This window comes from Artemia sp. Qi Xiang Cuo, chromosome 11 (genome assembly GCF_049724085.1).
Source record: "Artemia sp. Qi Xiang Cuo chromosome 11, ASM4972408v1, whole genome shotgun sequence".
NCBI lineage: Eukaryota > Metazoa > Arthropoda > Branchiopoda > Anostraca > Artemiidae > Artemia > Artemia sp. Qi Xiang Cuo.
In genome coordinates, this window is record NC_142804.1 from 71,503,483 (window position 1) to 71,527,451 (window position 23,969).

Genomic DNA, 23,969 nt, shown 5'->3' on the forward strand with positions numbered 1-23,969 from the left:
AATTGTCGACATGAAAATTGAAAGGAAATTCTTATATAGCATTATAGGTAAACTGTCAACACCTACAACCGAACCCCCTTTTAAATTCTTGAATGTAATCTCGAACTCATATTTATTCACTTAATTTCCTCAATCATAATAAAGTTCCTTCATAGGATAAACAACAATATCTATGTTATGTGTTATCTCTTGTAATTCTACGCAATCACCTTCCATGCTTTCTAGGTAATCAGGCCATGAGTTGGCGTCTGGAGCCACCTGTGTCTTTCCTTTTTCATTTCCAATATCATTCCTTATATAACCCCAAAATTTCTTAAAATCTTTATTTCTAAAATAATTTGCAATATCCAGTTTCTTCTTAATATCACTCTTTTTTTTTTCCTTTTAATTAAACTTTTGTAATCTCTTCTTTTATCTTTATATTCGGCTAATACTAAAATTTGATCTTAAGGTTTATAACATTCTTTTATAATATTAAATAAATATCTGACATTTTCTTTAATTAACTTACACTCCAAATCAAAATATCGCTCGTTTTTATTTTCATTTTTATTCAGATTACACGATTCTACACAACTGCAAATTATTTCATTTAACTCCATAATTATACCATGTAGATCTTTTCCATCTTCTTCTAACGCTTTCAACTTATTTGTTACATGCAACTTCATAAGCTCCCTTTTAAATTTTTTCAAAATCATTATCATTTAAATCATATCTAATTCTTTTTCCTAAGCCCTCTAATCTAAGCTCCCCATTAGATAAATTTCTAACTCGAGGAACGACATCCTGAAGCTTTCCAGTCTTCAGCTCAAGCTTAATAGCTCTATGATCGGATCCAACTAAATCTAGTAAATCAATATCAATCGAGTGAGGCACAAATTTCGTATTAATCAGAACATAATCTACAACACTTGGAGTTGGGCCCAAAAGGCAAGTGAACTCGCCCAGACCCATATCATTTCCAAACCTTCCATTCGCAATGATCAGACAATGTTCCCCGCAAAGCGCCAGGAGCTTTCTTCCCCAAACATTTCTTTTTCTTTTTTCATCCTTATTACTCCGTGGTAGTCTACAACAAATTGGGACCAAATCCCCTAAATCTGGGATTAATACATCTGGAACCTCAACCTCAACGCCGGTATAAGCATTGAAATCCCCCATCAAAACGCACTCAAAATCACTATAACTTTCTTGTATAAGCGACAATTCATCATCTAAAATTTCCCAAGTATTTTCTCGATTATAAGAACTATTTTGTGGAGGGATATACACAACGCCCAAAATTAATCTCTTCCCACATTTAAAACAAATACGTAGTCAAAGTAAATTTTCAGATCTACTATTAACTCTTTCATAATCATCAATAGCTGATGATTTAATCAACACCAAAATACCACCATAATGTATATTTTTTCTTGCTGGTTCACACACCACCTTCCCGACCAAATACCGTGGGAAAGGTGATAAAGAAGAATGAACATTCCATTTTTTTATAAACTGATTCACATCAGACGGAAGTAAATCTCCATACATATAAGGCAACTTGTCACATAGTCATGATACGTTCCGTGACACTAAATTCAATAACTGGCTCTTTATTTCCTATGCGTCTATGCTTTCTGTCAGTGCATTAATATCACTAGCCATTTCTTGGAGATCCTCGTTCCTGGCCTCTGTCGAAGAAAAGGCAAAATGGTAATACTCACGACTGCGACTATTAAGATCTGTTAGCACTCGCTGACTATTATCAACAAAATTATGGGAAAAACCACTGCGAGGTCTTCTGTTAAGTCCTTTTCTTGGAGAATGGTTTCCTCTGGGTGCCACGTTACGAGTGCCTGGTCGATGTAGGTCATTAGGGCTTATAACAGCACTAGCAGGTCGTTTAGTTGCTGATACTGCCTGAGAATAGGCTGTTGATGGTATCACTGTCTCGGCATCGCTATTACTGGCATCACTATCTAGCCCCATCGGGATAACAGCAGGGTAATTTGGGAGTCTAGCACTAGGGGGTGGACCAATATTTTTAACTGGCGCCAAGTTACAATTAACCTCAATCACAGCCTTTCCATCGAACCTGAATAGTTGGCCTTGGATAAACAGCTTGTCACCTCGTAGCAATGCATCACGGCCGTCGTTCTGTGCAAGATTCATAATTTTCTTTAAGTGTTTACGGACTTCTCTTTGTTTAGCTATGTAATCTGGGGCCACCGATAGACCTCCCTTTCTCAATAAGGAACTATTTCTTAAGACATAGTCTCTGATTTCGACCGAGTTTAGCTTCACTACTACTGGCCCTGATTTCAATCTAAAAATGTCACGTACATCATATCGACTTATTTTGAGAGAAGGCATAGCACGGTTTAATAAATCCATTATTTCTTGCTTCACAGTATACCCACCATGGTGTTGCGGAGTATAATTATAAATAATCAAATTTGTTCTTTTCTGCTCTGATTCGAGCTAGTTGGCTTGTTCAGATATGATTACTAGGTCTGATTTAACATTTTCCAGCTCTTTTTTAATTTCTTCATTTGTCTCAACATTTCTAGATAGCTGTGTACTAATGTAATTCATCTGTACTTGTAAGGCAGCAATGCTATCTGAAAGTCCTGAAATTGCATTAACTTTCTACAAAAGCGCTGGTAATAAATCCAATTTGAAATTTATTTCTCGCAAAAACTGGGTATTTTGAGTTTTCTCGGCCTCTAAGGTTCGGTTTGCCATTTTCACACTTTGGATCTTGTCCATGTAGTCCTTAATTGATCTAGTATTGTAACAAAGCAATAAGTTATTTTTCTTGTTTTCGAAAAAGATATTCACAATTTTGGCACAAAGCCACACACAGGTAAAAAATTGGTTCTGCAAGCTGTCCAGATTTAATCCTTTATTTTATCCGATTGAATTGCTCTTAACTCTCTGAACTCTGAATCAATACTGATGAACAAATATGATGAACAAAATGGCTATCTCAAAATATTGATCGGACGGTTGCGGCAAAAAAGGGGCGGGGGAGGGGGCCTAATTGCCCTCCATTGTTTGGGTCACCTAAAAAAGGCACTAGTACTTTTAATTACCGTTCAAATGAGTCCTATTCCGATATTATAGGATCACTGGGTCGATACGATCACCCCTGGTAAAAAGAAAAAAAAAAACAAAAAAAAAAACAAAAAAAAAAAACGCATCCATGACCTTTCTTCTGGCGAAAAAGACAAAATTCCACATTTTTGCAGATAGAAGCTTGAAACCTCTATAATAGGGTTCTCTGATGCGTTTAATCTGATGTTGTGATTTTCATTAAGATCACTTGACTTTTAGGGGCTGTTTCCCTCATTATCGAAAATTAGGAAAATTTTCTCAGGCTCGTAACTTTTGATAGGTAAAACTAAACTTAATTAAATTTATATATTTGAAATCAGCATAAAAAGGCAACTCTTCTGATATATCTATTGGTACATATTCCGTTTTTCAGGGTAAATTCCGTTTTTCAGAGTTTCGGTTACTATTCAGCCGGGTCGCTTTTTAGTTACAGTTCGTTACCACAAACTGACAAAAACAATGAACAACGCACATCCGTGATCATTCTTTGGCCAAAAAACACAAAACTCTAAATTTTGGTAGCTGAGAGCTTGAAACCTCATCAGCAGGGTTCTCTAATCGTTTTGCAGTTAGGGAGGGGGAAGATACTTCAAGGGTGCATTTTAATGCCAACAACTCCTAATTCTCATTGAGCCTTAAAATAAATTCAGAATTAGTTCTAAGGAAGAGGATGGAGGTATAAACTGATAATTGATTTTCGGGAATATTTCTAGTCTAGGTCGTTATTATGAAATTAAAGAGTAATAATAAACCCCAAAACGAGCAGAATTTATTCCTTATAGGAGGGGGGATGCCCCCTCGTCTTATCCAACCTTCCCCTCGTGCACGTAGAAACTTTGTAGGATGCTCATTCAATCGAAACTTGGGAGTTCTAGTTATTTTTTAGGTCGAAAGGGATTAGAGACGAAGCAGGCCCAGTCCTAGAATATTTTTTTTTATATCTAGTCTTTTTGGTCCCAAAAGACATCTGATCGACATTTTGAAGTACTCATTTTGCACTTCCTCTGTGTCTGATTTATTTTGTGCGTGGGACAATTTTCCATGGGGGGAATTTTTTTTTTTTGGGGGGGGGGGAGGACACCGACTCTCCCTTATCTCACAGAAGTGTGGGTTTAGGTAATGTTGTGTGGGTATTGATAATTTTATAATAGAGACAGTTGTTTATAAGTAAGAAAAATATAGTTAAAAATTAAACAGTGACTGGACACTAATGTGATCCAGTTTAATCCTTGGTTTAATCATCTATTTCAGAGATGTAGTTGTTCATTCAAAGAGATGCAACGTCAGAGCTTTCGCTGTTACTTTCTCCGCAAGATTACACCTGTTAGTCTTTCATTCTTGAGGATGTTTTAGTTTAGTCAGCAGACATTCACTGAATGCAGGATTTTGATTCTGTATTTGATGTATGGGTTAATATGAAATTGAGCAAATAAGCATAGCAGTTATACCTATTAGTCCAGATCTGAGGAGACCTCTGTCAGATGATGTATCCCTTACAGCTTTGGATTCTTCCTCAGTTGATCCGTATACCATAGAGCCATCTATGAATGAAGTCAGTTGATTTATCTGCTCTCTTGGTAGCAATTTCGCGTAGACGGCCGAGGTTTCCCCAGAGCCACAAACAGCACTATTTCTAGTAAATTCCATGCATCTTAAAGATTTAATGCGAGGATCGTCTGGAGAAATTTCAATTGGAAAACATGGATTGCTATTTTCGCAGGATCTAAAAAATTAAAATATTTCATAGCAACGGCCAGATTTTCCATTTCTATTCGTTCTTCAGATTGATTTCAATAGAAATGCTTATTCAAGCTTATTCAGAACATTTGATCTTTCCAAATATTAAATAGAAAAAACAAGTTTTTTAAACTGAAAGTAAGGAGCGACATTAAAACTTAAAACGAACAGAAATTATTCCGTATATGAAAGGGCTGTCCCCTCCTCAACGCCTCGCTCTTTACGCTAAAGTTTTTTATTGTTTTAAAAAATAAAGCTGTGAGACAGAGTCAAACTTTAGCGTAAAGAGCGAGGAATTGAGGAGGGGACAGCCCCTTTCGTATACGGAATAATTTCTGTTCGTTTTAAGTTTTAATGTCGCTCCTTACTTTCAGTTTAAAAAACTTGTTGTTTTTTTATTTAATTTCTGATCGTTTTTTAGTTAATGCAGCTTTTATTTTGGCTAACCGTCATTGAATAAGTAAGCAAAATTTGCATAAAAATTTTACTTTTCTTTTGCTAAATGGATGTCTTTACAAATTAACTTACGTAACTAACTTCTATATTCGTATATTTTTTTTCTGGCAAAAAATACAAAGTTGCAGATTTTTGCAGATATGAGCTTGAAACCTATTTAATAAGGTTTTCTGATACACTGAATGTGACGGTGTGATTTTCATTAAAATTCTTTCACTTGTAGGGGATGTTTCCCCCCTTTTTAAAAAATCGAGTAAATTTTCTCAGGCTCGTAGCCTTTGATGAGTAATACTAAACTTAATAAAATTTATATATTTAGAATCAGCATTATAAACACATTCTTTTCATACATATATTGACGTCAAAATTCCGTTTTTAAAAGTTTCGATTACTATTTAGCCGTATCGCTTGTTTTTTATTGTTTTTTTTATTACGTATATGTTATTACGTATATGAGGGGGTTCCCCTTAGTCAATACCACGCTCTTTACGTTAAAAGTTAAAAAAAACTTTGGATCCACAAACCCCTGAATCACAAAGGCCGTTTAATTAGAATAGATAGCTCTTTTGAAAGCACTAAAAAAACTGTAGCGTAAAGAGCGAGGTATTGACTTGGGGGAGAACCCCCTCACATACGTTATAATTTCTTTTCGTTTTCAGTTCTAATGTTCCTTCTTACTTTCAGTGGAAAAAACTTATTTTTTTTTATTTAATTTCTGATCGTTTTTTAAATAATGCTTGGAAATCCGGCACCCCCTTCATAGAAATGTCCCTTACCCCAAAGAAAAATCCTCCACGGAAAGATTCTCCAGAGTAACCCCCTCCTCTAGCCCCCCCCCTCTCCAGAAAAAAATCCTTCCTGAAAATGCCTGTAGGCTATACTTCCCAATAACCAATAAATAATGCTGGCAAGTCCGGCGCCCCCTTCATGGCAATTTCCCTTCCCCCATCAAACTTCCTTCATGGACAGATCCTCCAACATAACCCCCGACCCACCCTTCCCTCCCACTACCAGAAAAAAAAACCTCCTGAAAACTTCTGTATACTTCCCAATAACCAATACTATATGTTAAAATTGGGTAAAGTTCATAATTTTAGCCCTCCCCCTGGGGACTTTGGGGGATTAAGTCATCCTAAACGACTTATTTATCATATTTTCGACCATTTTGAACAAAATGGCTATCTCAAAATTTTGATCGGGTGACTTTGGGAAAAAAATAAGCGTGGGAGGGGGCCTAGTTGCCCTCCATTTTTTTTGGTCACTTAAAAAGGGCACTAGAACTTTTAATTTCAATTCCAGTGAGCCCTCCCACGATATTCTAGGACCACTGGGTTGATACGATCACCCCTGGGGAAACAAACAAACAAAAAAACAAATAAACACGCATCCGTGTTCTTTCTTATGGCAAAAATATACAAAATTCCACATTTTTGTAGATATGAGCTTGAAACCTCTACTGTAGAGTTTCTGATAAGATGAATATGATGGTGTTATTTTCATTAAGGCCCTATAGCTTTTAGGGGGTCTTTCCCCCGTTTTTTGAAAATCAGCCAAATTTTCTCAGGCACGTAACTTTTGATGGGTAGCACTAAACTTAAAAGTTATATATTTGAAATCAGCATTGAAATCTGATTCTTTTGATGTATCTATTGGTATCAAAAACCCGTTTTATAGAGTTTTGGTTACCATTGAGCCGGGTCGCTCCTTACTTACAGTTCGTTACCACGAACTGTTTGAAAATTGAAGAGAATTTGGTATAACTCATGAAAATATAAAAAATTTCCTTGGTACTACTTATCAGTTTCATACCTATGATCGTTTAATAAATACTGCTTAATAAACATTAATGAAAACCTCATTTGAACTACCTGTTCCGTCTAGGTGGTGAGGTGTAGCATTATCACTGTACTGTGTTAACTAATAACAATGATGAAAAGAGATGTATCGTGTTAGTACTGTTCTCTACAAATACAAAATCAGCTAATTATATATTTACAAACGTAGTGTCTAAAATATAATATTTCTACAAATTTCCTTGACTCCAAAATGCGTATTCTAAGATTGGTCTTACATTTGACGAGAACAGAAGTGAAATATGTGTGATAAACCATCGTTCTCTACAGCCATCTACCGCTTCCGCTTGGACCAGTAGTCAAGTCTTTATCGCTTCCAGTATTGTTACTTATCTAGGCCTACCTAGTATTACAAATATTTACCAAGTAATAGTAAATATTTAATAAATTAATATATTATTTCATAAATTGTTTAATAATTTTGTATAAAATATTTAATATTTATTTAAAATTTATTTGAAATATTAAATATTAGATATAAAATATGAAATATTAAAATATTAATGAATTCTTTAATTAAAATATTAAAAGTTCATTGTCAGAGTTCAACGAGTGAAGAGCTAAACAATTTTTCAATTGAATCGGATATAGTCCTTGCTGAAATTTGTTGAACTTGTGTAAGGAACCAAGCACATATTACAAACGTGAGTACTTTGGGGTGGAAGATTGGAACATTTAGTTGTTGAAGTTTTTTACCTGAAGTACACCCCCCCCTCGTGACTGCAGATTGTAAAATGGCAAAATACAAACAGTTTGATCTTGTCCTAACTTCATTTCAGGGATACCCCTTATGGCCATCAGTAGTTATTAAAACCACCAAAGACCAGAAAAATAAAGCTAGATATTGCTACGGAGAGATTATTGCTAGATATTGCTACGGTACCCACTCTGAGCATAATATAGCTGAAGCTCATATCCGCAACTGGAATCAGCACTTTAAAGAAGCTTGTACAAGGACAGATAAAGATGTAAATAAGGCTTTTGAAGAGCAGCGCCTATTCCCTTATATTTTTAAGACTAAGAGTAAAACCTACCCGCTAAAACTAAAGTAAAATCCAGCCTACCGCGGTCAACTCCGACTTCCGCAGTAGCATCAAATTTAAAGGAAATAATAAATGAATCTCAAGAGGAACTAATGAAGACTAAGTCCAACCTAATAAATGACATTTCTCGTGTCGTATCAGACACAATGAAAGATCGCCGAGCTTCTGAAATTATCAGTGAAGATATTGTGAACGAAGTTTATAATTATATTTCCCTTGAATATAATGCTAAATTTGAAAAAATTGAATCAACCCTTCAAAGACTTTATATTGCTGTGAACTTGCTTGAAAATAAAATTTTCTAAAATAGAGGACAGGGTTGACCAACTTCAGCAGGATACCTTACTTGGCACCCTAATTTTCTGTGAAACCAAACCCCAATGTGGAATTGATGGATAATCTTAATGAAGTGATAACACAAATAATGGGCTTGCAATATTACAAAAAAATGGACCTCTTAAAGGCTAATTGATTCCGTATGCTTGATACTCAAACTTAGAATGTGAAAATTGCCCCCATCCTGGTAAAATGTTCAAACTTGGATATTGCTCAAAAAGTGTTTGCAGCAAAAGGTAAGTTGGTTAAGTCAGGTGTATTTGTGTCTGAAAACCTATCTAAAAAGCGTCGCGATCTATTAAACGCAACTCGTAGCACCTTTGGTCCAAGAAGTGTTTGGCCTAATCAATTTCAAATTCTAACCAAAGTTCCTGGGGAAACTCTTGTGCGTAAAATAGATTATTTGTATGTAAGTATTAGTTTCTGCCTTGTTAATATTTTTTTTGAGTTGTAAATGGTTTCCTAAGGTCACTAATTTTCATTTATTCACTTTATTTTAATTTTTTTTTTTTTTTTGTTTCTCTTTCCGTGCTAATGGTTCATTCCAATAATAGGCCTTGTGCAATGAGTTATTTATGTGTTTGTAATCCTTTGACAGGTTTTTCTTTTGCAATTGATTTAGGTAAAGATTTCTTTTTGGTTCATCTGGTGACTTAAATGGAGTCCAAGTAAAACCTGCTTTTGGGAATATTTTAAGCCATGAGAGTCGGTTTTGCGAGCTTGAAAATAATCCTTTCGATGTAATCGATGTAATTAGTATCGTAAATAATTCTGTGGGTCCAATAGTGTCCAATAGTGTGGATGTCAACCTTTCCTTCACTGTTAAAACCACTTTCTAAGGTTTACAATAAAGCTAGACACCTCATTCAGGAAACTAATCGTTCATTAGTTATCCCATTGCATGATCTTGAGTCACTATACATTCTTTCATGCGCATGCTTTACTTTTTCTCAGCTTCATTGTGACCTCCCCCAGCCCCAAAGTGTTCCACTGTCTTTTATCTCTGATCATAACAATTATAATCTTCGCAACATGACAAATCATGTTCAAGTTCCATTTACTCCTTGCATAAGGTCAGATTATAATCCTTTAATGGCGTGTCATATTGATTGGAATAAGTTGCCTGAATCGGCTCGAAGGTGCCACTCATTTGGTTCGTTTAAAAAAAATGTTAAAAATTCTTTGGCTTCGTAGAAGTTATTTTTATCTGTTTTTTTTTTATTATTATAAGTTATTTTATTATTATTTTTTATTTAGTCTATTTAATCTACTTAATTAATTTAGTTTATTTATTCTATTTTTTCCTTTAGTTTTATTTTATCTATATTTTCTTTTCTTCTCCTTTTGCTCTTATGTCTGTGATCATTTTAAATTTTGTTTTGTTTTTCAGCTCTGAGTAAGTAACTCATTTGTCTTCCTCCTTCTTTACAGGCTAATGAGCCTTTGGGGGAATAATAACATGTATCATTGTATGTGTATTTAATGAAGAATAAATCTTATCTTATCTTTATAATTATTTATAAAATATTTAATAAATTATTTAATAATTTAATAGTAAATATTTAATAAATTAGTAATAGTGAGTAATAATATAGTAAGCCTAGGCCTCCCAACAGGCCACCACACAAGGCCAGACAAGGCCACACATGGCCACTAACAAGGTGTACAAGTATAATCTTAGATCGACTCGCTTGTAGTTACGAACTCCTTGTTGGTAGTAAATTCAAAATTCTTCGTTTTTATTCCCTTACGGCCAATACTATTATAATGGGATAAAGCTATCCGTTGTTATTATTAGATTAAGTACTGCAATCACATTCTTAATCTCCCGCCTTGGATCAGTAATTTAAAAAAAAGTTTTATTCAACTTAAGGTAAGGAGCAACATTAAAACTTCAAACTAACAGAAATTAGTACGTATATGAGGAGGTTACTCCTCCTAAACACCTCGCTCTTTACGCTAATAGTACTTCTAAAAAAAGCTTCTTATTGTTCTAATTAACGAACATAGTATTTCAGGAGTCGTTCTTGAAGAAGTGGGACAGAATTAAAACTTTAACGTAAAGAGAGAGGCATTTTAAGATTTAATGTTGCTCTTTGCGTTCAGTTGATAAAAACTTAGTTTTTTTTAATTTAATTTCTGATCGTTTTTTAAATAATTCCAGGAAATAGGGCTACTCCTTTCCGGAAAAGTTCCTCCTCCCCAAGGATTTGTTCTCCCGACAATTCAATCCTGGTGAAAATTTACCCCGGACAATTACCCTTAACATATCCTCGCTTAAAATTGAGTCGGCAATGAGAAGGCAAGACATAAGCAAAATTTAGTATGGAATGCAGGCAAATTCCCCAGTGTAAAATTTCTCCTGAAAAACTCACCCCCTGGAAACTTCCCTCCCCATGAAAAATTATCCCTGAGGAAAACCAACCAGTAGATAATTCCCCCCTCCCCCGAAAAATGTATACATACTTCCCAATAACAAATATTATACGTAAACAATGGGTAAATTTTGTAACTTAGACCTTTCCTCGGGGACTGTGGGAGGGTTATGATATCCCCAAAGGTATAGCTATTCGGCCTTTCAACTATACTGAACAAAATGGACGTCTCAAAATTTTGATCGGACGATTTTGAGAAAAAAGATGTGTGGGAGGGGGTCTAGTTGCCCACCAATTTTTGGTCACTTAAAATCTGATGGTGGTGCAATTTTCATTATGATTCTATGACTTTTAGGGGGTATTTCTCCTTTTTTTCAAAAATCAGGCAAATTTTCTCAGGCTCGTGACCTTCGAATGGTAAGATTAAACTTAAATAAACTTATATATTTGAAATCAGCATAAAATTCCAATTCCTTTGATATATCTATTGGTATCAATATTCAGTTTTTAGAGTTTCGTTTACTATTGAGCCGGGTCGCTCCTTTCTTACAGTTCATTACCACGAACTGTTTGATTTCAGAGCAGCATGAAATATCACACATCAAATAGTAACATCAAAGTGTGGAGCAATTGATTGCATTACCACCGTTACCAAAGGTGCGTGATCTAAACAGTGGTTATTGCGCGTTATTTTCATAAAGTGAGATCTATTTGTTGTTTTTTTTACAGCTGGTTTGCTAGATGTTTTCTTTTTTATTGTTTGAAAGCATGATGCTGCATTTTATTATATTTATTTTAACTTTTCCTTTTTTTTTGTTTATTATTGCTCCCTTTCTAATTTTATTGTTGAAAAACAGGAAATAAATCTTAAACATTCAGTCGTTTACAAGAATTGCAACAGTAGATCAAAGTCTTATAATTAAAGGCAGTTAAATTTCTTCTTAAGAATTTGCTCATTTTTCTTGTTTTTTCCATCTAATTTTCTTTTGCTGCGTGTACCCCTTTCGCCCGTAACTTGGTGTGGTGTTGGATGAAAATTATACATATAATTATATTGAATCATTGTCCAGATTTTTATATCAGAATTTGGGTTTAAAGTGCATTGAAACATCAGTATCCGTCCTCATATTTTGTATTGCGCGTCTGTATTCACTGACGCATTTTTTATAAATATCAATTCTGTTAGATTTATCCAAAATAACACAATTTGGGTGTTGTCTTGTGTGTCGGTCAAAGACTCTGTACAGGTTTAAGAAAAAACTAAAAAGGGCCGTTCTTTTACTCATCTTTGTGCTAAGATCTTACATCTTTTGCGGAAGAACGCTTAAAAGTGAAATCTTAGCACTAAGATCTTACATCGTATGGTGTTCTTTTGCAAATATCTTTCAACATTTTTATCTGATCAGTGGTCTAAGAACAATGATGAGTATATCATCAAAGTTCTCTCATCATTGTTGTATATGACAGAAAGATGGCATCCTTCCCACTTTTTGCTAACATCAGTGAGCTGTAAGATCTTATAACAGAGATGAGTTAAAAGAACAGAAATCTTTGCAGAAAGATGTGAGATCTTAGATGTAAGATCTTATTGCAAAAGAATGGGCCTAAATTCTGCCAGCAGCAAGCCTTTGGGATTCTTATGCATCAACACTATATTTTAAATACTATAATTATCAGTCGCACAATTATGCTCATCATACCGTCACTACCAGACTAAAATTGTCTTTTTCTTATTGAGGTTGCTTGCTGGGTTCTTATTGGTTCTTATGGGCTCTTATCGTTCTTATTGGTGGTTTCTTATTGAGGTATAAGCTTGGAATAGTAGGATGATCAAACACATTTTTTTTATTAATTTGGGTTATTTTAAGAAAAATATTAAATATTTGCTACCTTCAACTTATGAAATAGAGTTCTGTCAAATTCCTTACAAGTAACAATGGGTTTATTTAAAAAAAAAAAAATATATACATCATCGATTCCCTGAAGCAATGCTTGTGCGGGATAAAATTAATTAGCCTTAAAGGCTAATTAGCGTAATTAGCCTTAAAGGCTAATTACTTTGTTTTTGGTTTTTAATCAAATAGTTCGTGGTAACTAACTGTAAGAAAGGAGCAACTCAGTCTAATAGTAACCGAAACTCTAAAAAATTAATATTGATAACAATTAGCCATTAAAAAATTGGCTTTTTATGTTGATTAGAAATATATAATAATCATTAAGTCTAATTTTACTCATCAAAATCTACCAGCCTTGGAATAGTTGCCAGGTTTTCGAAAAAAGGGGACATCCTCAAAAAGGCAAGTGATATCAATGAAAATAACACCAATTTCACCATTCAGCATATCTAAGAACACTACTGTAGAGGTTTCAGATCCTATATACAAAATGTGGAATTTTGTATATAAATAAACACGCATCACAGATGCGTGTTTATTTATTTGTTTGTTTCGCTCTTTCTTTTTGTTTTGTTCATCTAAGGGGTGAACACTTCAAACCAATGGCCCTAGAAATTTTGAAGAGGGCTCATTCAAATGAAGATTAAAAGTTTTTGTACTCTTTTTAAGTGACCTAAAAGATTGTGTCACGGGGAAGTGGAATTTCCTGCCATTTTGTTACACCAAGCTACCATTTTTCCCCAAACAGGACCAAGCTGCTTTCGATTGAATAGCCAATCAAAATTGATCATATATTGGGTTACAGAGGAAGTGACGCCGCACGGCAGTGCATTTGTTCCTGAAAAGTCAAGCACTCCATACGGGGTAAATGGTTAAAATGGCAGTAAGAAGCCATTTCTTGCTCTCATCTTTTTTCCTTTTCTACTTTCTTTTTCAAAAGTTATACTAATTAAGGATTTACTACCACATGGACAAGCTCTGCCTCTTGGGTGGTTTATTTATTATGTTCTTTGCTTGATTTAAATAAAGGATTTCACACCATAACTCTGTTAAATAATGCTGTAAATACTGTAGATTACTGTCCCTGTAGATATTGCAAATCCTCTGGAATCAAACGATTCGTGATAACGATCTGTAAGGAGTGACTCGGCTCGATAATATACGAACTCTAAAAAACGCAATTTTGAGGGAAAAAATCCTTCCTCTTTTCTCCGTATCCTTTCCTCTCCGTAAATGTAAGAGTGAAGCGCAAAAGCTTTGTATCACAAAAAATTTGTGTGAACCGCAGAGCGTTGAACTGGAATTGAACATTGGAAACCGAGAAAATAGAAGAAAAAGAGTAGAACCGTGTTCGAAATTTTGACTAAAACAGCAACGAGTGAATAGCAGATATTTAAAAGGATTTTGATGTCAATAGATGCATCAAAAGAATCACCTTATTATGCTGATTTCAAATATATAAGACTTATTAAGTTTAGTGTTACCCATCATAAGTTACGAGTCTGAGGAAATTTGCCTGACTTTCGAAATAGGGGGAGGGGCACCCCCTAAGAGTCAAGGAATCTTAATGGAATCACATCGTCAGATTCAGCGCATCAGAGAACCCTTCTGAAGAAGTTTCAAGCTCCTATATACAAAAATTTGGAACTTGATTTTTTTGCCAGAAGAAAGATCACGGATGCATTTTTTTTCCAGGAATGATCGTATCGAAATATTGGTTCTAGAAGATTAGGAGAGGGTGCATTCAAAGGAAAATTATAAGTTCTAATACCATTTTAAGTTACCAAAAATATTGAGGGGCAATTAGCCCCCCTCCCATGCACCTTTTCCTCCCATAGTTATCAGAACAAAATTTTGAGATAGTCATTTTGTTCATTATAGTTGAAAAATCTAGGAACTATGTCTCTAGGGGTAAAATGACCCCCATAGTCCGTGGGAGAGGCCTGTAAGTTATGAAATTCACCCATTGTTTACATATAGTTTTTGTTATTGGGAAGCATACAGACACTTTTCGGACGGAAGAGGGGAGATTCGTGCTTCCACGGAGAAATTTTCCACGGAGAAGAAAATTTCTGGGGAGTGAATTTTCTAGGGTAAAGTTACACTGAATGGATTTGACAGAATTCCTATATGAAATTATTTTTAATTATCTTGCTTTCTCTTTGCCAACTCAATTTTGCATGTGGATATGTTCTGGGGGAGTTATTCGGGGGCTACTTTCAGCGTGTTTTGATTTCCGGGGAAAATTTTCGACGGAAGGGGGATTTCCGGAGAAATTTTTCAAATAAAAGTATGCTAAGGTGATTTTTCATGCAAAATCGTCCGTAAGAAATTTACGTTGGGGGGGGGGGGGGTTCAGCGGGGATGGAACTGTCTGGAGGGATTTTTTTTTGGAGGGGGGGTATATCTTATGTGGGATTAAATTTCCACACTGGAGTTTCCCGAGAGGGGGGGGATATTTCAATGAGGGTGAAACAGATTTACCGGCATCATTTGAAAAACTATCAGAAATTAAACAAAAAAAAAAAAAAATCAACTGAAAGTAAGGAGCAACATTAAAACTCCAAACCAACAAAAATTATTCCGTATACTCTTTGCTCTAAAATTTTACTGTTTGTCCTAATTTTTTAAGAGCAGCTCCCGAAACACAAGGGTTTTTTAATTAAAATAGGGAGCGTTTTTAAAAGTGCTAAAAGGTTTAGCTTAAAGAACGAAGTTTTCAGGAGGGTGGCAACTCCTTTATATACCTTTTTTTTACCGATTCTATACCGATTTTTAACTGTTTTCTCTAATAACAGAAAAAAAACTATTGAAAATAAATTTGGCTTTATGTACAATAGAAAATTTTTTATAACTTTTAGGGTGTTGGGGCTAAGGTGGCAACTTATACTTCTTATATGAGTTAAGTTTTGTCTGTTTTTAGGTTTAGTTAGTATTTGTTATTACTAGGTCTTATCCTTGCATAGTATACCAGATAAACACTTTAACATGATTCGTGCTATGTACGAGAATAACACTGCTGCGGTTAAGATATGAAATGAGGTTAGCAGCTGGTTTTGTATTAAATCAGGAGTTAAGCAGCGTTGTATTATATTCCCCTTTGTATGGATCATTTTGATGGACTTTGTCTTAAAGAGCAGAGCAGAGGCAATGGGAGAGCGCAGAATCAATGGGAAGGGAAAAATTTCCTGGACTTAAATTAAGCTGATGACTTAAGCATCCTAGATGAAAGTGTGAGCAAAATGAATGAACTTTTAGAGGTTTTGCGAGTTCAGAGCGCCAGGCTAAGGCTAGGATTACATGAAAAGGAAAAGATAACGCTGGGTAACAAACAAAGATTGATCAGGTGGACAGCTTCACTTACCTTGGTAGTATTGTTAGTAAAGACGGTAGGATTAATGAAGATGTTACAAGTAGAATACCCAAGGCTCACGGGGGTGTTTCACAGGTGAAAAAAGTTTGGAAGATAAGTTTGCAAACCAAAATTAGAATATTGGAAGCTAAAGTAATGACAGCCGTGAAATATGATTCTGAAGCAAGGACATTCCGAAAAGCGGATGAAGATTTGCTAGATGTTTTCCAGAGAAATTGCCTACGGATTGTTCTGGGTACCCAGCCGACTGATCGCATTTCAAACGGTAGGCTGTACGAAAAGCGCGGCTCAATTCTGTTTTTTATGGCTGTAATGGGAGACAGGTTGAGATAGCTAGGGCACGTTCTGCAGATGAAGGATGGCAGATTGCCGAAGACTGTCCATGTCAGCCAAATGTTTAGGGCTAAGGCTAAACTAAAAGCAGGTCTCCGCGGTTGGTGTGGGAGGATGTCATAAAGGAGTATTTAAGGAAAATGGGAACTTCCTGGGAGGGTATGAAGAGGGAAGCTTTGAATATATTAGGATGGAGGAAGGGCGTGCCTAGCTGTATTGGCCTCAGGTGGCTTGGTGCTGCGGTGAGTTGTTAGTAGTAGTAGTATTTTTTTGTTAAAAAAATATATGAGCACTCAAAGATGAACGCTACATTATGTTGCTTTTACAAACCCAAAGAAAACACAAAAAAAGAGGGGGGCTTGTTCGATACATTAACGAAGTAAAGTACAAAGAAGTCTGAAAATCTGTTCACATGGCACTTGACGGGTTGTAGTTCTTTTTGAAGCCTGGTAAGTCTTCTGATCATTTTGGAAGGTGACGGAATAAATCGGTGCTTCACATCTTCTTATATCACTTTTCCAAATTTCATTACTAGGTCTTAGAATCCTGTCTTCAATCGAACAAAGGGGGTAAGTTCAAAGGCTGAGGGGCATTATGCTGTAGTGGCTATCAGTATCGTTTAAGCAGCACATTTTGAATATTATTGAACATGGTGGAATTTTCTGAGTTTGGGGATCCGAATAGAACAGAAATGTTCCAAAATAGGCCTTATAGGGCTTAATACCATTCTTTGACTTTTGCTAAAGAACTCTGATTTTTCAAGATTTAATTTATGTTCGATTTGTAATATACAATAATTTATGTATGTACTTATTGGGGTAATAATAATGGGTAATGGTAATTATACTGTAATAGAATAATTAATGGTAATAATGGTAATTATAACGGGGTAATGTACTTATTGGGGCAATACTGGTTAATGCTATCTATTGATGCTACTACTTCTATAACTATTACTACTTCTAATGCAAGCAACACATTCCAGCACCAAGTTGCCTGAGACCATCACAACTGCGTTTGATTGTCCCCCTTCCAATCTATTCATAGTTTCACTTTTATCCCTTCCCATGAAATTCTAATTTCCTTTAAATCCTTTGTTAGGACCTCTCACTCGGGAAAAAGCTGTTTTTCGTTTGGCCTCGGATGAATTGCCGAAAAGCACATTTTTTGTCAATTTGTTTATTCGTAAATAGTCCGTAAAACCTATCCAAGTCATCATAATCTTTCTTTGGTAATCTTTAATAATAGCTTGTTTAATATGAATATTCACAGCATAGTGAGCATAGTAGACCCCTGTACTACTATTTTTAATGGCAAAAGTTGTTATTAGTGTTTTTCAAAGGCAAAGTAAAAATTTAAAGGAAATGGGAACTTCGTGGGCGGGTGTAAAAAGGGAGGCTTTGAATAGATTGGGGTGGAGGAGGATCGTGCGTAGCTGAGTTGGCCTCAGGCGGCTTGGTGCTGCGTTGAGTTGTTAGTAGTAGTAGTAGTAAAGTAAAAATAAAAACAAGAAAACAAAGAAAACCTAAATTTAAGAAAAATAAGGTACAATAGAAAAGATCGTCCTCCCTCCAGCCTAGTCATGGCTTTACTCCTTATTTTCATCCCATGGGGTTTAATTTCTTTAAATGGGGCTTAAGTTTTAATTCCTCTGTCTGGACCTCTTCCCATCCCACTCGGGGAAAACCTATTTTTCATTTGGCCTTGGATTGATCGTCGAAAAGCCCAATTTTTGGCAATCTGTTTATTCGTAAATCGTCCGTAAAACCTGACGAAGAGATCCTAATCTTTCTTTGGTAATCTTTAATAATAGCTAGTTTTGTATTAGTATTCGCAGCATAGTAGACCCCTGTGCTACTACTGTTAGTAGCAAAAGTACTCAGAGAAACAGAGAAAAAACACTGATATCTAAATAAAAACTTTTTTAGTAAAGAGAAGTCAATGAAATTAAGCCAAAATTGTACATGGTACGGTCACAGAGAAACAGAGGGACAACTTGTCCCTCTGCCATCTGCCATCTCTTACTGGCTGAAAATTTTTAGACAGAAAGCTCTATAACCAATTTGAGCAAACAGTTCGTGGTAACGAACTATAAGTAAGGAGCGACCCGACTCAATAGTAACCGAAACTCTAAAAAACGGAATTTTGATATCAGTAGATACAACAAAAGAGTCAAAGTTTTATGCTGATTTTAGATATATTAGTTTCATCAAGTTTAGTCTTACCCATGAAAGGTTATGCGCCTGAGACAATTTGCCTTATTTTCGAAAAAAGGGGAAAACAAAGAACTTTAATGAAAATCACACCATCAAATTCAGCATATAATAGAACCCTACTATAGAAGTTTCTAGCTCTTATCTGTAAAATTGTGGAATTGTGTATTTTTTGCCAGAAGAAAGATCATGGATGCGTGTTTACTTGGTTTTTTTTTCCCCAGGGGTCGTATCGATCCACCAGCCCTAGAATATCATGAGAGTGCTCATTCGAACGGAAATTAAAAGTTCTAGTGCCCTGTTTAAGTGACCAAAAAAGTTTGAGGGCAACTTGGCCCCCTCCCACGCTCATTTTTTCCCGAAGTCCCCCAATCAAAATTTTTAGACAGCCATTTTGTTCAGCATAGTCGAAAATTTAATAAATATGGCTTTGAGGATGACTTAATCCACCGCAATTCCCGGAGGAAGGGCTGCAAGTTATAAACTTTGCCCATTGTTTACATATAGTATTGGTTATTGGGAAGTATACAGACAAATTCAGGAGGAATTTTTTCTGGTGGGGGAGCTGGAGGCGGGGGTGAGGCGGGAGGATCTTTCCATGGAGGATGCTTCCGTGGGGGAAAGGACATTTCTATGAAGGGGACGCCGGATTTCTCAGCATTATTTAAAAAACGATCAGAAATAGAATAAAATAAAAACTTTCATTTGAAAATTTTTTTCAACTGAAAGTAAGGAGTAACATTAAAACTTAAGACGAACAGAAACTATTACGTATATGAGGGAGTTCACTCCCTAGTCAATACCTCGCTCTTTACATTAAAGTTTCTTTTTGTACTTTCAAAAGAGCTATCTATTGTAATTAACCGGCTTTTGTGATTCAGGAGTTTATGATTCGAACAAAATTCGAACTTTAGCGTGAAGAGCGAGGTATTGATTAAGGGGCGGACTCCCTAATATATGTAACACAAACATAAGAATATAGAAGTTCGTTACATAAGTTACATCAGAACAACATTTCGAGAAAGGTATTTCGCCAAAAAAGGGTAAAATTAATATGCAAATTTCATTTTAATTTTTCGTGTACGGTGAGCCAAAATCAAAGCTGCATTAATTAAAAAACGTAATGGAATAATCGTTCAGAAATTATTCCGTATACGAAAGGGGCTGTCCCCTCTTCAATGCCTCGCTCTTTACGCTAAAGTTTTTTATTGTTTAAAAAAATAAAGTTGTCGCTTCTTACTTTCAGTTAAAAAGCTTGTCTTTTAATTTAATTTTAAAATGCGCCGTGATCTGCCTCTCCATAAATAAGGAATAATTTGTTTGGCTTCCGAAAATAGGTTACAGATATATAAACCAATGAAACCAAACTATCTTATTGTCCTCTGTACAGCATAAACAAAGTTGTCTTTCGATATTAGTAAAGTGAAACTGTACTTGATAAAGAAAATGAAAATGCAGATATATATAACAACTAGTAAACCTTCAAGACAGTGAACAGAAGAGGGGGGGGGGTCACTTGCGAAATTTTTCACTGAGTGGGAGTTTAACACAGGGGGAATTTTATGACGCAAAATTTTAAGCGAGGAAATTCACCGGGGGGGGGGACTTTCCTGAACTTCATTTCTTTTGAGATCGCAGCCATCGTTTCAATGGTTTGAATTCCAACAGTTTGCCATTCAACAGTTTCGTTAATTTCAAATATTTTTCAAAATCAAAACTACTATCGTTATTTCAGACATTGGGGGAATTTCCCATGAGAAATTGTACGGGAGGAATTTTCCTGGGAATAATTCTACGGGGAGGGGGAGAATTTCATATTGAAATAATTTTGATTTGCATAATCAATGTTCGTACTTATGGATTCACTGCTTTATCATGTTCTTCGATCTATGGACTCAATTCCCCAAAGAAGGGAAATTGTCAGGGGAGATTTTCTGGGGAAGGTGGTAGTTTTCTGAGGGGAATTCTTCAAATGTATTTAAATTGAAAAAATTATCGTTATTAATGTAGGGGGAATTTTCCGCATTGGAGGGGGAATCATCCGTGGGAAATTTTCCGTGAAGGGGGAGTTTTATGCACAGGGGAAGTCCGGGGGTATTTTCCTTGTACTTTCTTTCTTTTGAGATCTTAGCAAAGTGCGACGGGTAGGCTAGTTATATATAAATAGAAATGCAGTGTGGTCTAAGATACTGTTAAACTTTGATAGTGCCGAAACAAGTGATTTTGATTACATAAATTAAAATATTGGGCTGAAATTTCTAATAAAGAAACTCAGAATCAATAGAAACAAGTTTCAGTGTAGAATAAGGGTCATTTAATAAACAAAATAACTTACATGGTGTATTTTATTCCATGATATCTAGATTAGAATTGTAATCAGTGAAAATTTGCATAAATTCACAAGGCACGGGGAGAGGCAGGGGGTTTATAACCCTGGATCCTGCTTTGGGTTCCCTAATAATACACGGTGGACTTTTTTTTTTTACTGGCGTCTCTTAGTATTGGATCTTTATGTTATTTAAGGACAAATTTACATCTAAGAGTAGATTCCTACATCTAGAAATAGACTTTTATATAAGGGAAAATATTAGGAAATGATCTCTACAAAGATAGTTTTATTTAAAAACAACTATCACCAGCGAAGAATTTTGAGTTCATTCATAATTTTACTAAGTCTTACGTAACTACAAACCAGTAAAAAGAAAACCTTCATCCCAAAAAAAAGGCTTTTTAGTTGAACGCATAATTATTACTGCCTAGTTGCAAGGCTATAGCATCATGGGGAGGAAGACTGGTTCCTAGCCTGCCTCCTAATAAAAAAAAATAAATAAATAAAACCTGTTTTGGTTATTCAATGGGTAATACATGGTTTTCCCATAGTTTGTTGGGTCTTTCCCCCAATCCCATAGATAAAAATCCTTGGTAGTGAATTATTAACATCTATGATAAAAGAGAAAAGTTGTATCTTACGATCGACAGTCAATGCGATTACTGAAACTTTCGAAGGCTATCCCAGGCACTGCTAGGTCAAGATCATGGTCAATGAACTGACCCCATTGCATGAGCATATGAGTAAAAATCTCATCTTCTGTTATTTTCTCAGTCGTAATCACTTGAGTTGAAATCAAACGAGCACTTGGCTTTGGGAATCCATGGTATAGTCGATCTTTCGTCCACCCTAGGGAGAAATTTTCTTATACTCGTAGTTCATAAGATGATGACTATAATCTACAATTTTCACTAGTATTTTGCTTGTTTAGCAAGTACCAGTAGAGTTTTTCCAGTCATCAGTGATAATAGTGTATATTAGTAGATGTATTATAAGATAGTATTAGTATCCAGTCATTAGTATCAGTATTTTCCAGTCATCAGTGATAATAGTATCAGTATTTTCCAGTCATCAGTGATAATAGTGTATATTAGTAGTTGTATCATAAATGTAGTAAATAGTATTATAAGATGATGAATCCATAGTATAGTCGATCTTTCGTCCACCCTAGGGAGAAATTTTCTTATAGTTCATAAGATGATGACTATAATCTATAATTTTCACTAGTATTTTGCTTGTTTAGCAAGTACCAGTAGAGTTTTTCCAGTCATCAGTGATAATAGTGTATATTAGTAGATGTATTATAAGATAGTATTAGTATCCAGTCATTAGTATTAGTATTTTCCAGTCATCAGTGATAATAGTGTGTATTAGTAGATGTAATATAGATGTAGTAGATAGTATTATAAGATGATGAATCCATGGTATATTCGATCTTTCGTCCACCCTAGGGAGAAATTTTTTATAGTTCATAAGATGACAACTGTAATTTCACAGGCTTAATCGAGTAGCATTGGAGGAGGGACATCATTTAAGGAATAGCTAAGCTTCAGAAATACATCAAGCGAAAGTTTTAATTTCCAGATGACAGGTAAAAATAAGTCTTTTTCAATTTTGAATCTTCTTAGAAAATTTCTTGGCTCTTAGTCCTCTTCCCTTATCCCCCCCCCTCATCAACAAGAAACTGTGACACTGTGGTGACCATAAAATACTATTGTGAAAGTGTGAATTTTATGGATTAAAAGGGGCGTCGCTTTGGGGGCAAGGAGGAGGGGCAATTCTGGATCCAGGATCACTGCACCGTCATTTACTCATGATGCGACAATGATGTGTGTTACTTCAACGGAACAACTACTGCCAATGAAATGTGTTCTCTAGACTCATTGTGTATACTGTGAAAAATCAGCCAGTTTTATTTAATTTCTATTTACTACCGGTATACTAATTTGAAGGTTGATACAAGTAATAGTGAATTAAAACCTTTTTGTTCTTGCTCATGATAATAATTTTAAAAAAGAACTCAAAAGAAGTTTGACAAGTTGTCTATTATAAATGGCGTTTCTCCATGTCTTTTGATTACTACTACTACTACTAACAAGTCACCGCGGCACCAAGCCGCCTGAGGCCAACACAGCTACGCACGCTCCTCCTCCACCACAATTTATTCAAAGCCTCCATTTTTACACCCGCCCATGAAGTTCCCATTTCCTTTAAATCTTTCTTTATGAAGTCCTCCCACCCCAGACGGGGACGACCTGCTTTCCGTTTAGCCCTAGATGGTTGGCCGAAAAGAACAATCTTCGGCAATCTGTCATCCTTCATCCGCACAACGTGCCCTAACCACCTCAAGCTTACTTTTATTATAGCCCTAGAGAGCGGTCTTGAACCACATTTTTCGTATAGCCTATTGTTTGAAATACGGTCAGTTAGCCGGGTACCCAGAACAATCCTTAAGCAATTTCTCTGGAAAACATCTAGAAAATCTTCACGCGCTTTTCGGAGCGTCCATGCTTCAGAGCCATATTTGACCACCGTCATCACTGTATCCTCTAATATTCTAATACTGGTTTGCAGACTTATCTTCCTATTCTTCCAAACTTTTTTTTAACTGTGAACAAGCACTCTGAGCCTTGGCTATTCTATTTTTAACATCTTCACTGCTCCCACCATCATTACTAATAATACTACCAAGGTAAGTGAAGCTGCCCACCTGATCAATCTTTTCATTACCCAACGTCACCTTTTCATCTTCACTTATTCCTAGCCTTAGTGACTTAGTCTTCCTAACATTAATTTTCAAACCAATTCTATCACTCTGAACACTCGCAAAACCTCTAAAACTTCATTCATTTTGCTCACACTTTCATCTAGGATGCTTAAATCATCAGCACAATCCAAATCCAGGAGACTTTTTCCTCCCCATT

At 35.5% G+C, this 23,969-nt stretch overlaps 1 protein-coding gene across 1 annotated transcript in view; it reads right to left on the bottom strand.

The window, feature by feature from the left end:
• The window catches only part of LOC148947306 (peroxidasin-like), a 170,545-nt gene that overhangs the window by 41,115 nt on the left and 105,461 nt on the right, over positions 1-23,969 (bottom strand). Inside the window, exons 13-14 of the mRNA XM_089096565.1 lie at positions 21,687-21,894; positions 4,551-4,825 (exon numbers count right to left, since the gene is read on the bottom strand). Coding sequence (XP_088952691.1) covers positions 4,551-4,825; positions 21,687-21,894 — 483 coding nt within the window. The remainder of the gene's footprint in view (positions 1-4,550; positions 4,826-21,686; positions 21,895-23,969) is intronic.